Raw genomic sequence first — 15832 nt, 5'->3', positions numbered from 1 at the left:
AGCTGGTCATGCTGGTAGAGGAGGAAGTAGTGATCTACTTACATGTTTCCTTGATTGCAACACAGATAGTAAAATAGGCAGGGTGTTACACAAAGGTGCATGCACTTTATATGGAAGGGAACCGGAATATTATTCAGGCCTCAGTCACAAGGACCCAAAACCGACCAAAGGTACCACGTTATTTCCAATGGCGTACGATCGGTATGTGGAGTCGATTTCGTCCAAGAGACGTGGGATTGTGGCATCTTATCGCACAGTCATACCAAACAAACCGACTTCAAACTATAAATCATTCGAATGCATGTTATTAAAAATAATGTAAACATAGTAATTTTGTTTTAAGTTGTTATACATTGAATTCATTCAATTCATCAATACAATATCACATTTTTTTTTCTTTTCGAGTATCAATTTGGTATGAGTTCAAGAATGAGATATTTTATTATGCAAAATGGCAATTTGAATCCAATGATCATCAAAGAGCGTTAACTCGGCAGGGAAATTCCATGTCATCTCAACTTCATTTCGATTGATTAGTTGGTGATTACTCTATGTGTATATGAAACGTCTTTTGTAACTCTAGACATAATGTGTCTCGAAATAGTTAAAATGAGAAAGGAATATTGAAGAAAAATGCGCGCTCATGCCCCCCCTTCCCCCGTAGTTACGCCACTGATAAACTAGAAAAAGCAAAGAAAACTGTTGTTTGGTAACCAATGCTCTGATGGTAGAAATATAAATCGCAGTCATGCACCTAAATGGTTTTTCGTGCTCTTGTTTAGCCTGCATGCAGTTTCTACTTAATTGTGGTCTTGTGTTTGATAGGCCTACTGTAAAATCAAAACCCTTAGTCCAGTCGCGCGGACCCAGGGTGAGAGGGGGGTGGGAGCGTTTAAAAAAAAAATCAGTCAGATTAACTAGACAAGTAGTCAGCTGGTTGAAACTGATATGACATCACTGATGGTCATATTACTGACATTAGTTCTAGTCAGAAATAACTCTGTTCTACTAAAATACGACTAGAAAATAATCAAGTATGATTAGAATAAAAGTTGCACCCAGCTGACCCTGTTAACTAGTCATTTTGAATAATTTGTTTTTAGAGTGGGGAGGTAGGAGATGCAGGTGCATCCCGAAAAAAATGACCCCCCTAAAAAAATCACAAAATGTCGTTATTTGGGAGTGATGACTTTTTTTCTTTTCTTGCCATTTTGGGGGGTAAGAATTATAGGGGTATACCACTATGTCAGATGGACAGCAGAGGGATGTGTATGGGATGTACAGATTTAAGGTTAAGAGAGTAAGAGATGTTTTTGTTGTTGTTGAAGTCAGATGAGTTAGAGGGTACATGCAATGTGAGGGCCACTGGGAGTTGGTTTGAGGAGTTAAAGGCGTGTCATGTGAAATATATGTTGACCATTGCGAGTGTCCGAATGAAGCTGATCGACTCTGCTAGTTCCCAGGACCGAACTTACTTCTCCTTAATCCACTTTGATCATGATTTATTTTTCAAGCCTACGCCCATTTGAATTCTTCTTCGGAAGTGACAAATTTACCACTTACCAGTAGATAATCAAAGCGGATGATTGCAATGAAGTAAAGAGCGCCTTGATCATATCCGATGTAACACTTGATAGTTGAAGTTGCATCAAGTATCAAACCGACCCTGATATCATCAAAGAAGTGGAAATCGATATTTTTAGAATAAAATTAATATTTATAAGCCTTGGAATTCTCCAACGCAAACCATGGTACCGATATTTATACATGGAAAGTTTACTTGACTATTTAAGCGCTCTTACCACGTTTTACTGGTACTGAGTAATCCTAGGCCCTGGGTCAACAACCACTTTGTTATTTTCGTGATGTGATCCCGTTTGGCATGGTTTGCCTAGTGAAAGCGGTATATTGTTTTATGTGTAATGTTCTGTTACTAAGATTTTAATTCAGAAATGTTTAATTAGAACTGAAAGAGAGAAAGAGAATATTATTGGCAACAATAGTCATATAAGACTAATTATCGATAAATCGATACCACACAACGATAGAAGAAAGTTGGAAATAAGAGAAACTAGTAAAACAAGTCACCGACAAGTTGATTTCTCATGAAAAGGTAGCGAACTGATTTCTTTCGATGAAAATTTATCTCATCAGAATAAACAAAATTAATGTTGCAATGTATATTTCTACTGTTATTACTATAGGAACATTCCTTGTTTCTGAGCGTTTAATGGTGACAGAATTTATCATGAAAATCATCTTTTGAAAAACAGCTTTGGTTATCTCATGCAGCTGTAACAATTTCAGTGTAAGCACCTCCCATACCAAGCTTGACCTATATCTAATTCTATAACTAATTTGAAAAACAAAGCAGCAAATTTATGAAAACATCAAACTATCCGTCTACTTTAATTAGTTAACAGCGAAGGGCAACTTTCTAAACGGTATGTGAATTATAATATTTTAACATCTTGAATTCACCCCAATCCAAATATATATATATATATATATATATATATATATATATATATATATATATATTATATATATATATATATATATATATATATATAGCGCTACCATGAGCCAAAGTACGCAGAAAATCTTGTAAACGACCATTTTAGAATTTAGATGTGATAATATGATTGAAATAGAGTACATAAGTTATAAAGTCACAAAACATTTTTTTAGCATTTCAGCATTTTTTATACCATATTATGGTAGAGCATGATGAAAAATATCCACTACCAAAATTTTGTGGGAATTGGTCCATGGGGGCCTAAGATATGACCTCACGAATACATCGACTTTAGTGGGCTAATTATGTATTCATGAGGTAATATATTGCGGCCCCATTGACCGATTTCCACCAGATTTTGGTTGTGGGGGTTTTCATCAGGAGACATCCGTATAGTCCGTAGGTCCGATAGTCCGCGGGTCCGTTAGTCCACGGGTCTGATAGTCCGCGGGTCCGTTAGTAATTTTTCATCATGCTCTTCCAAAATATGGTATCAAAAAAAGCTGATATGCAAAAAAAATTACAATTGATGACGTCACACTTCGGTATACTATTTCGTATGATCAATGAGAACAAAATGGCATTTGAACTCACCGCAAAATGCCACCACATGGCAAACAATGTCCCTTCTCCACTTTTTCCCGTGATAACATGGCTCTGTATGTCTAACTTCAATTCAAGTGACATAAAATAGTGTCTTGAGAGAATTTTCCACGGTCGCTTACTCTTCAACAAATAAAATCACTCTTTAAATGAGAATACACCCTTTTCTGCAACCGAAAATTGCGTACATTGCATGTATTCTAACAATGCCCCCTTTTAATAAAAAAAATGTTGTGTACACTGTATACTACGTTAAGCATAACAGGATAATATGGGTCTTCCGAGTCAATATGCACAAATTATCCTTCTCGCGCTTCGAGTTTTCATTATTTTGTATAACGAGATACGCAACCTGTTCATGATTACAATAAAGATCCTCATCTTCTAGTTCATCATCAATGTTATTTTGTACATACATATATTACTTTTTAAATGTAATATTGAATTGCTCGTTGAATTATTTATTATAGAAATATTTTTATGTAATGTGTTCCAATGTATTTGTAACGAACTCCTATACCCAGAATGGATTGTTGAATAAAAAAATAAGCTTTCAAATCTTTAAAGGTCAAGTCCACCTTAGAAAAATGTTGATTTGAATCAATAGAGAAAGCACGATGCCGAAAATTTCATCAAAATCGGATGTAAAATAAGAAAGTTATGACATTTCAAAGTTTCGCTTATTTTTAACAAAATAGTTATATGAACGAGCCAGTTACATCCAAATAAGAGAGTCGATGACGTCACTCACTCACTATTTATTTTGTTTTTTATTGTTTGAATTATACATTATTTCAATTTTACGAATTTGATGATTAGGACCTCTTTGCCTGAAGCACAAAATGTTAAAATAATGGAATTCCACGTGTTCAGGGGGAATGAAACTTCATTTCACATGACAATGTCGAGAAAATCAAAATATTTCATATTTCGTATAATAAAATACAAAAGAAATAGTGAGTGAGTGATGTCATCAGTCTCCTCATTTGCATACCGACCGAGATGTGCATATAACTGTTTTGTGAAATGAAGCGAAATTTTAAAACGTCATAACTTTCTTATTTTACATCCGATTTTGATGAAATTTTCAATATTATGCTTGTTGAATTTTTCTCTTTTTTATTCAAACCAATTTTGTGTTGGTAAAGGACTTGTCCTTTAACGAACTGAAAAATTACATATATACTGGCGTATAAAAACGACATGTTAAAGACAGTTTGTAAAATTACTAATAGGATACGTATCTCAATAATGCAAGCTGAATTTTTTAAAATATATTTATTGTATTCATCTCGAGGTATATAGTTTTGACAATGAACTGAAAGGGGGACATTTTAGAACAGCTGATTTATACGTAGGCCTATATCATTTATCAAAATGCAAGCGTGCAATTTGAGATGAAAATTTGGGATATTCAGACCTTACATTTTAAGCACTTTTTGTCATGAACAAGATGTAAATCAAGCAAAATAATGACAGCTCGATATGTAAGCAGTTCAAAACCTAAGCCTATTCAAATGCCATTTAATCTTATTTGAGAACACTCAATGAGAGTTACAGCTTTTAATACAGGCCCATAGTCACCTGAGAGTTTTTCTGAACTCCTCAAAAAAACTTTGGAAATCTGACTTTGATCGATAATCCCTCCTCGGTTTTATCAAATATCAATGTGTAACTAACATCAATGAATAAATCATTTAATGCTCTTTAAAATAATACCCTACATGATATGATTATGGTTCGAATGGAGGTGCAGTGCCTTGAAATGTGGGGCAATTCAAAATTCAAAAGATGCACAATGACACAATATTGAAAGTCACTTTTATTTTTTCCGTGGTGATGAGTGAGTTTCTTTTGTTTTCTTGCACATTAATATCAAGATTACCATAGAATCAAACACGCTTCTGCACAAGCAAACACATAACAAACAAACAAACGTGCATGATAAGACAAAATTCACAATCATATTCTGTATTGACCCTTCATGACTATTTCTGTTCGTTTTGCAGCTTTTCAATTCAGTCCTCATACACTTTTGAATCCTGCTCTTTTCGTGATGGCATTATCATAACAAGCATGGTATCATTTTAACGAGAATTAAATGATCTTTTGAATGACGTCAAATAGGCATTGTGTATAAAAAAAATCAGATTTCCAAACCTTTTTGAGGGGTTCATTCTTTCCACCCCCTTATGTTGACTATTCTTACTTGGCTTTTTCCCCCAGCCCTATTTATATTTTTTTTTCTTTTACTTCCGTCTATCCATTCAGCAGCCTACAATATGAACACCACATCACCATTTTTTCCTTTGTTCTTTCATTGGCCGGATTTGGTGGATATCGGGAGAGACACAGGAAAACGAGAGAGATAAAGGAGGGGAGGGGGAATCAAGACAGATAGAGAGAGAAGGTATAAGGCGGGGGAGGGCTGAGGGAAGCGGAAGAGAAAAAAAAGGTGAGAGAGAAGGGGGAGAAGTAGATCGAGAGAAGAGGAAAGATAGCGGAAGGGAGACCTAAAGTCAGAGTGAAATAGAGAGATAGGCTTGGATCCCATTCTCTCTACTGCTCTTTCATGCTGCTCCACCCTTCCAAGGCACACACGACCACTTCTCTGCTTCTCTCTCTCCCTCCTCCTCTTTTCCTTCCAAATTTATCTATTCTATCCCCTCATCTATCTTTTATGTCATACGATACATTCCCAAATCACTCTGTACTAATAATTCTCTATGTATTCTGATACTGAATTTAGACTGAGCAGCTCAAAACTATTAAACAAAACACACATTCAAATCCATTTGTTTTATCCCATCACCTCTTCCATTTATTTTTTTCTGGTAAAACCAAAATATCATGGTGAAATTCAAATAAAAAACCCCTATCACAATTGATTCTTGACCATTTGTTGAGCCTGCAGCCTCAGAATCTGTTTCGTTGGGCCAAACCATGCACAGCTACTGGGTATCAACTTCATGGCTAATTCATGATTTTGATTTGAATATGCAAGCAAATTTGTTAGAGTCCATAAAATTGACATCCATACCGGATTTTATATTTTAATATAATAGTTGCTGGTCACTTAGCGTGGATGTGGCATGCAACTTCTCCATCTCTCTTGTATGGTTGGCGGGCTGTAGGCCAACACATTTATTCGGTCTAGAATCAATTGTGAAGTTTTGTTCTAATGACAGGACAATGAGACAGATAATTATATTCCCAATTCCAACGATGAAAAGTGACACTTTATTCTCAAACACAGCAGAGAATTACCTTACAGACATCCCTAACTATATTTATACGTTACTCGTACTTAATAATAGATTAGAATGGTGGAATATAAATGACGGTTTATTAGAATCATAGCAATATTGATGTTATGTTTATAAAACACATTGAATTAAGAAAACTACAAGGTGCTTGCATAATTATCTCAACATACTTGTCATTAAAAAAATTGATGTAAAAACCAAAAATTAAAAACGGTCTAACCATGAGCATAGAATTGTCTTCATAATTCAAATTTGTAAAGTTCCCCCTTTTTATTGGAAAAAAAAATCATGAAAATCATGAAAATCTTAATCTCAACAAATCAAAATGGAAATTAGAAGGATTATCATTTTAGAAATAAGGCATACCTGAAGTGCTTTACGTACAAATTAGCAAAAACTTTAAATATCCGGCATAGACAATTATCACTTATAGGTACATTAAGAAACTTTAACTGAGTCAATATTGCATCAAAGTGGTGACATATGAATAACCAATTTCAATATTGAATATATCGAGCTAAGGCACCAAATCTAATACACCCTACATATGCAGTATAATCAAAACAAGCTTATTATTTTATCATCATTTCTTCCATAAACTGGCCAGTTCTCTACCTCTACACACAAGATAAAATCACTTAATATATTCACATAACATGTGTACCCCTGAAAATCAGTAGTTAACAGATTAACCCACGGCTTTCTGGACCCAGGTCGTCCTTGGACGAAGACTATGGGAATAACAGAATTTGGTAGACAACAGGGGAGCGTTTCATGAAAGGACTTGTCGGACGTTTTATCCGACAAGTCCTGTTTTAGCCGACAGTACAGTAACAGTGCTTTTCAACCAATCAGAATCCAGGAAAGCTGTCAGATCTGACAACTTGTCGGACGAAAATATTGATGAAACGCCCCCCCCCCCCCCAGATTAACCCATGGCATAATGGACCCAGCTGGTCTGTGGGCAAAGACTGTAAATTACAGAATTTAATACTCAACAGGCTAACTCACTGTTTCCTGGAACCAAGTAGTCCCTTGACAAAGGTTAGGGGAATTACAGAAATTCGTAGTCAACAGGTTCACTCACTGTCTACTGGAACCAAGTAGTCCCCGGGCCCGTTGCACAAAAGTTACAATAGTGACAATTATGGTAACTTTTTCATGCAATAGTAACTTGCATGGAATCCTTGATTTTGATTGGCTGTTGATCAGCGTTGCCATGGTGGTTACCATAATAGCAAACTTTTATTCAACTGGGCCCTGGACGAAGACTATGGGGATAAGAAAGTTTGATAGTCAAAAGGTTACTTCTTCAACTACAAAATTCAACAGTTAAACCAATTATTGTCCACTGAAATCAGGTTGTCCTTGAACAAAGACTATGGAAATTACAAACGATGTGTGTCTCGTTTCTACTAATGACTTAATTGAAAGTATGAATTAAACCCTAAATAAATACACTTGTAGTAATACATGCTAAAATGCAAAAAGGAGAGATGACTCATGATATACCAATGAGAAGAAACAAATCCAAAGTCAGTACCGAATTGAAATGGACATCCTGCCTTACGATCAGGAAAAGTCAGATCAGTCATCTGGAGAAAAACACAAATTAATCATCAGTAAACAAGCAAACTGGAACCCCACCTAAACAAGACATCCAGATTGTTAAGATCCATTATTTATCATGTAATATAGAGCATAGCAATAATACAATGTAATAAAATAGCTTTTTATCATTTGGTCATTGTATTGTTTCATTTATTTGTCAGTCATCACATCACTCTTATACCGCAATCTGATCTGGTGAGATTTACACATGACTGCCAAAACGATTTTTTAAATTGGAAAAATCAGAATCCACATGGGGGACCTTTCAGTTACCAACCTAGTTTTTGTGCCTTGTTTTTACCTTTTACCTTAATTTTAACCCACAAGCTTTGCTTTTTTAGTTCACCTTATCCTCGTCTTCTTTATTGTACAATAATGAACTATGGAATTCATTTATCATCTATTGTGTTTATATATGGATACTTTTCATCATTTTTTAGCATCCTCGAAGTGATTACAGTCGTGGACGAGTGGGTGATTACCGGGACACTCAAAGAGATCGGCTTCAGTCCATCGACACTGCACGTTGTCCAGGATAATCTTCCCGGTCCCTTGGTTTAAAGTACATTTATATGGTGTTATGGTCTTATGTGTTGTGAATTTGTAATTTTTTTTAATGAATTGGAAATAAAAGACATTGAGTTGAATAAAAAGAGCTAACATAATAAGAAAAAAAAATGTTTTACATAAACAAAAAACATACACCAATACTGATTATCATATTCTACACTCTAAGTGTGATTTTTCTCCTTCTTTGGGTGATTAAGGTCTATCAATGTTACTGCTTTGACAATAAGTACTAATTAGAGCAAATGCGATTGGCCAGAAAGCAAAATAAAACTACATACCGGAAATGTAGCAGTGGACTCCAGCATCCTCGAAGTGGTTACAGTCGTGGACGAGTGGATGATTACCGGGACACTCAAAGAGATCGGCTTCAGTCCCTCGACACTGGACGTTGTCCAGGATAATCTTCCCGGTCCCTTCCCCGAACATAGCATTTCCAAAAGGAATCGCCACATCCCCAAGGCCAAGAGCTTGACAGACCACCCGGGCAGCGTGCTCGTCCCAGAGATCATCACAAACTGTTCCCCACTCTCCTTGGTAACGGACCTCAACCCGGCCTTCATTGAATGATGATCCTCCAACTAGACGGATTGAGTCCTGGGAGAGCAACAGACCTGCACAATTGTAAATCGGTTTGAAAGATATAAGGTACATCCTCTCCAGACAAGGGGTCCATAACACAAAGGCTAGCAATTGATCGTAGTACATTTTATACGATTGATTCCATTGACTACAATGTACAATCAATCGTTACAATCAAGCATACGATCAATCGCTAACATTTGTGTTACTGGACCAAGGTCTGTCAATACTTTCAAGCACAGTATTACTTTGGTCTATCAATCTAACCTGGTTATCACTTCTTAAGAATTTTTTTTTCGATGTCGGTTACTGATTAGCTAAGAATCATAAAGAAGGGTACATCAGTGGAAAGGTATATTCTGCTTCCAACAAAATAAATATTAAAAAAACAACCTATCATCTACTGCTGGCTCAGCAGCAGCCACACATCTGACCTGAACAAGCCGAGGTGTCTATTAAAACAAAGACATCATCTCGTTCTATTTTCAACCACACTCACCAGGTGCTACTTGGCTGCATGAAACTCCAGCATCTTCACCATGTACACAATTGTGATCGAACGCTCCATTATTAGGACAATCCAAGATGTTTGTTTCAGTTCCGTCGCACTCAACATCGTCAAGAATGATGCTTCCACTGCCTTCTCCAAAGTGGGCATTAGAATAAGCAGTCCCTGAATCACCCAGACCAAGGATCTGACACACCACTGTTGCATCAGTGTCATCCCAGTAATCATCACATACAGTTCCCCATTCACCGTTGTATTGGACTTCCACGCGGCCTTCGGTATTCAACGAACCACCCACAAGACGGACCGATCCTAGTAAATAGAAGCAAAAATATAATCAGATATAAACTTCTCTGTTTTAAATTAATATTTATGGTATACTCTTTGCTTAAAGTGGGGTGCCAGATTTTATGCACGACGCATAATTTTCCCTTCCGTCTGGCTCGTCATGAGCAAGTGCAGATGAGAGTTGAATACTTTCAGTCGTGCGACTTGGACTTGAGTTCTGACTTGACTTGCTACATGCCCAAAAGACTTGAGACTGTATAGCATCAGTGTTTATCTCATCCCCCAAACCATCACATACAGTACTCTATTCTCCACCAAAATAAACCTCCATACGACCTTCAGTATCTGATGTGTCATCGACAAGACTAATCAATTCTACATGAAGGAAATTTGGCCTACAAATATTTTACTATTTGTTTGGTTATCAACGCACCATTTTTTTTTGTAAATCATGTGAAGAACAAAAATATAGATGGCTTCTCGACTGCTAGAATTCAAAATCAATGCCTCTGCGATTGTTGGATCAAAAATATTTAAAAGACATCACTTTTGAAAATTTTATATGATGACCTAAATAACCGTTAATTTTTACATTGTGACCTTACGGTCAATTTAGGTGAACCAAGTTTGAATCTGATCCCTCATGTGGTTATTTGATGATTATCACGATCCGTCAAATGGTTTAGTTATTGTTAAAATGGGACTGATTGAATGGCTTCTAAACATACTGCCTCTGACCTATATCCCTTTTTAAAAAACATCTATATGTTATTACATCTTTGCTTTATGCTTTGCATTTTTTTACGATTTTGCATGATGGTAGAAAAATATGTCATCTGCTTGGCTACATAGCTGAAATAAACTGATTGTATTTCACTTTATATGATATATTTTAATTTATTCATGAAATTAGAATGTGGCTGTTAATCTATAAGTAAAATCCTTGTACAGTTCATCTTTTGTTCAGACACTCTTGGTGGGATATTGATCAAATTGCACATGAAATAAAACTGAAATGTTTCGTGTATGTCATTTTGAAAAAAAATATGTACCTTTTCATATCTTTATCTTTTAAAAAATTTTTCTGATAAAAATTGTCAGCAATTATTTTCTCAACATAAAAAATATGTAATAAATTGAATAAGAAAAAAGTAAAAATAACTAGCACATCAACGATGAGGAGCTCATTTGGCATCTTGCAACGAAATTAACATAATTTTTAATTTCAGTCCAGTTGACACTGGAGTGAATTATATTGGTGACATAAATTGAGGAAACAGAATTGAAATCGACGAAGAACTGACAGAGAAGAAGCAATTATTGTGTTTTATGAATAAATTTCATATAAATTAGCACTAAAAAATTCTAGTTGAATTTTTAAATTCTGTGGAGAACCCTGTTGAACCTCATGTAGCTCTCAGATGGAACTCCAACAAAATAAAAATCGATAAACAAATACAAAAGCATTTTATGTGAATTTTGAAAAATACACATAAATTAGCATAAAAAATCTTTCTAATCAAAATTTCAAAAGTCTGTGTAGAAGTTGGGTGAACCTCATGAAGCACTACCAGATGGAAGCCAAAAAATCAAAAAAGCTCAATAAATGAAGAGAAGCATATTTTGTGAATTTTAAGAAATGCGCATAGATGAACACTATTAATGAGTTTCAAATTTCTGTTTAGAAGTTTTGAATCCCTCACCTGGTGCGATCATTTATTCTTATTGTGTAAATTAACATAGAGAATTTTTTAAGTATGCTTGTAGGTATTACCAAATTAATGTCATGCAAAAGTCCAAAGAATTTGTAATTTAAATGAAAAATTTTGCATGACGATCAGGGTTTAAAATGTTAATCCTGTCATCTACTTCAAGGTTACACCAACATAAGGAATTATTATAACTTCATCATAACCAGTCCTTGTGCGTTTCATCTTAATTGTATCCCTCTGGTCTCAAGAAAGTTAGTATTTTAGCCATCTAATATCAAACAAAACTCACCAGAAGGTGCGTTGCTGCATGAAACTCCTGCATCTTCAGCATGTACACAGTTGTGAACGTTTGGTCCATTATTGGGACAAGCAAAGAGATCTGTTTCAGTTCCTTCACACTCAACATTGTCAAGAATGATGCTTCCACTACCTTCTCCAAAGGCAGCATAACTACGGGCAACACCGGAATCACCCAGGCCGAGGATTTGACAAACTACTGTAGCATCAGTGTCATCCCACAAATCATCACATACAGTTCCCCACTCTCCACTGTAATAGACTTCTACTCGGCCTTCGGTATCTGATGTTCCACCGACAAGACGGACCGATCCTAGTTCAAAGAAGCAAAATTATAGTCAGACATGAATTTCTCTCCATAAATTGATGTACCTGGATTGAAACCTGTCAGTTACTTCAAGGTTACAACCATATAAGGAATGATTACAACATTTTAACCACTTCTTGTGAGATAAGCCTTAAAAAAATAATAAAATGATAAAGGTGCTCAAGGCGCTCCTATATTACCCCGGCTAAGCTAGTCTACCGATTCTGGTGCACACAGCTTTTGAGGAATTACTTCCTGCCGGTACCCATTTACCTCACCTGGGTCGACTGCAGCACAGTGTGGATAAAATTCTTGCTGAAGGAAAACACGCCATGGCTCGAAGCCACGACCTTCTGTTTGAAAGGCAAGAGTCAGAACCACTGGACCACGACGCGCTCACACAATCGTATCTCTGGTCCCATGAAACTTAGTATAGTAATGTTCTAATTTTTATCAAACAAAACTTACCAGAAGGTGTGTTGCTGCATGACACTCCTGCATCCTCATAGTGACCACAGTTATGATTGAATACTCCATTATGAGGACAATCAAAGAGATTTATTTCAGTTCCGTCACACTCAACATCATCAAGAATGATGCTACCACTTCCTTCTCCAAAGTAGGCAACAGTACCGACATTACCCAGACCAAGGAACTGACAAACAACTTTAGCATCAGTGTCATCCCAGTTATCATCACATACAGTTCCCCATTCACCGTTGTATTGGACTTCCACTCGGCCTTCGGTCTCTGATGAGCCATCCACAAGACGGATAGATCCTAGTTCAAAGAAGCGAAAGTACAATCAGACAGTAATCAGAAAGTATCGAGATATGAAGACCAAATTCGATCCATAAAAATCTTTTACATTTCTTAATCATACTCAACAAATTCTTGGTCATAGCTATATTGAGTCTGAACTAAGTGCCTGGTGAAAAATTGACAAACTTGAGTTGGCCTCCTTTTGGGTTGATGACATGGGATAGTTCCATTGTTTGACTGCTCCATGGTCTCGGGGTGATAATGATGAACCCATGTCTCATACATATTCACAACTCATTCTACAATATTGGATGGGTTATCCTCAAGACTGCCAAGTCTCAGCTGGGATCATGCCTTTCAGCGCAGAAACTTGATGACAGCTCAATATTCAGGTTTGTCCATTTTTCATGAGACACCAAAAATTTTGGAACCTGTAAAATAAGACAAGATATTGCTACAACCAAAAAAATTGGTGGGTAGGAATAAAAGATGTAAAAAAATCATGGCCTACATTTGGTTTTCATGCCCCTCGTATACTCTTTGGTGTGATATAGGGTTTCAGATTACACAATTTTACCCATGACACAGAATCTTCTCTTCCAAAACACTATGCCTCGCCCTACACGACAAGTGCAGAGCAGAGTTGTAGACTTCAGTTGTGCGATTTGGACTGAAGTCACTACTTTGGTGACTTGCAACTTGACTTACTAAATGCCCACATGACTTCAGACTTGACTTGGACTTGCAAGAAAGTTACTTACATACAACTTTGGTGAGACACGGCAGCTTTCTCCAAATAATTCTGCTAATACCCACCGGATGAATAATTTGTAATAGCTTTTTTTTTAATACAGAAAGACCTAGACTAACAAATGTCAGTTGCTTCAAGTTTGCACCCGTATAAGGAATGATAACAATTTTAATCATATCTAAGGTCTCATAAAAGTTATTATTTGAACTAATATCTAACAAACCTTACCAGAAGGTGTGTTGCTGCATGAAACTCCTGCATCCTCATAGTGACCACAGTTGTGATTGTTTGGACCGTTACTAGGACAGGCAAAGAGATCTGTCTCAGTTCCATCACATTGAACGTTGTCCAGAATGATGCTTCCACTACCTTCTCCAAAGGCAGCATTACTTTGTGCAGTTCCTGAATCACCAAGACCAAGGATCTGACACACCACTGTAGCATCAGTGTCATCCCAGAAATCATCACATACAGTTCCCCATTCTCCATTGTAATAGACTTCCACTCGTCCTTCAGTATCTGATGCTCCACCGACAAGACGGATCGATCCTAGTTCAAAGAAGCAAAAATATAATCAGACAGAGTATTCTTCTATAAATTGATGCAGGATATACTGTTTAGTTTGATATGGCGATTCAGATTGCACAATTTTGCCCATAAGGAAGAATCTTCTCTTCCTTAATATGCCTTGTCCAAAGCAAGTGCAGAGAGGTGGCTCTCTCAAAATTAGTCTGCAAAGATGTAATCCGACCGCACATAATTTTTAATTGCTTATTTGATTTTAAACATATAGAAATACCTGGTTTCAAATCTGTCAGCTACTTCAAGATTACACCCATATAAGGAATTATTATAACTCTATACATAATTTAGATATGTCTTCCGGGCTCACCTTAATCGTATCTCTAGTCTCATAAAAGTTAATATTTTAACCATCAAATATCAATCAAAACTCACCAGAAGGTGTGTTGCTGCATGACACCCCTGCATCCTCGTAGTGACCGCAGTTGTGATTGAATTCTCCATTATTAGGACAATCAAATATATTAGACTCTGTTCCGTCACATTGAACATCATCAAGTATGATGTTTCCACTACCTTCTCCAAAATAGGCATTAGAATAAGCAGTCCCTAAATCACCCAGACCAAGGAACTGGCAAACAACTGAAGCATCAGTGTCATCCCAGTAATCATCACACACAGTTCCCCACTCTTCGTTGTATCTGACTTCCACACGACCTTCAGTATCTGATGAGCCACCCACAAGACGGATTGATCCTAGTTCAAAGAAGCAAAAATATGATCAGACAAACACTTCTCTCCTTTAAATTGATGACTGAAATATTGCGTTTCAAGATTAATCAATTTTGCCAATGTATCTTGTCTCCCATAACACTATGCCTCGTCCCGACGAGTGCAGCGAGGTGGCTTTATCCAAATAATTCTGGAAAGATTCAGTTATGCATAAATAATTTATAATAGCTCTCTTTTTCATAAAACAGAGAGATTTGATTGAAACCTTCCTGCTACGTCAAGGTAACAGCCATGCAAGGTATAATTGTAAATATTTCTTGTGGGATTCACCTTAATCACATCTAAGGTCTCATAAAAGTTAAAACTCACCAGAAGGTGTATTGCTGCATGAAACTCCTACATCCTCATAATGACCGCAGTTGTGAATATTTGGTCCATTATTAGGACAATCAAAGAGATTTGTTTCAGTTCCTTCACACTGAACATCGTCAAGAATGATGCTTCCACTACCTTCTCCAAAGTAGGCAACCATACCAACATCACCAAGACCAAGGATCCGACACACCACCGTAGCATCAGTGTTATCCCAGGAATCATCACATACAGTTCCCCACTCTCCATTGTAATAGACTTCTACTCGGCCTTCAAAATATGATGAGCCATCAACAAGACGGATCGATTCTAAAAATATTAAAGGAAATAAGAAATGCGGAGAAAATGCAAATTTATTTCACCAATGACTCTTTCCTTTAAAAATTTTCCTTAAAATAGCATTTCATCATGTGCACTTAACACTACTCACGGTA

The 15832-nt window shown here is 36.5% G+C and overlaps 1 protein-coding gene across 1 annotated transcript in view; it reads right to left on the bottom strand.

Annotated features, from left to right (window-relative positions):
• Positions 1-6685: 6685 nt before the first annotated feature.
• Positions 6686-15832, bottom strand: part of LOC121408414 (deleted in malignant brain tumors 1 protein-like) — a 65094-nt gene continuing 55947 nt past the window's right edge. The window contains exons 28-35 of the mRNA XM_041599891.1: positions 15396-15707; positions 14730-15050; positions 14001-14321; positions 12728-13039; positions 11945-12265; positions 9647-9967; positions 8847-9179; positions 6686-7982 (exon numbers count right to left, since the gene is read on the bottom strand). Of these exons, the coding sequence (XP_041455825.1) occupies positions 7975-7982; positions 8847-9179; positions 9647-9967; positions 11945-12265; positions 12728-13039; positions 14001-14321; positions 14730-15050; positions 15396-15707 (2249 nt within the window). The 3' untranslated portion in view covers positions 6686-7974. The remainder of the gene's footprint in view (positions 7983-8846; positions 9180-9646; positions 9968-11944; positions 12266-12727; positions 13040-14000; positions 14322-14729; positions 15051-15395; positions 15708-15832) is intronic.

The sequence above is a fragment of the Lytechinus variegatus genome, chromosome 2, assembly GCF_018143015.1.
Source record: "Lytechinus variegatus isolate NC3 chromosome 2, Lvar_3.0, whole genome shotgun sequence".
NCBI lineage: Eukaryota > Metazoa > Echinodermata > Echinoidea > Temnopleuroida > Toxopneustidae > Lytechinus > Lytechinus variegatus.
This window is presented reverse-complemented; position numbering and strand designations above follow the sequence as displayed.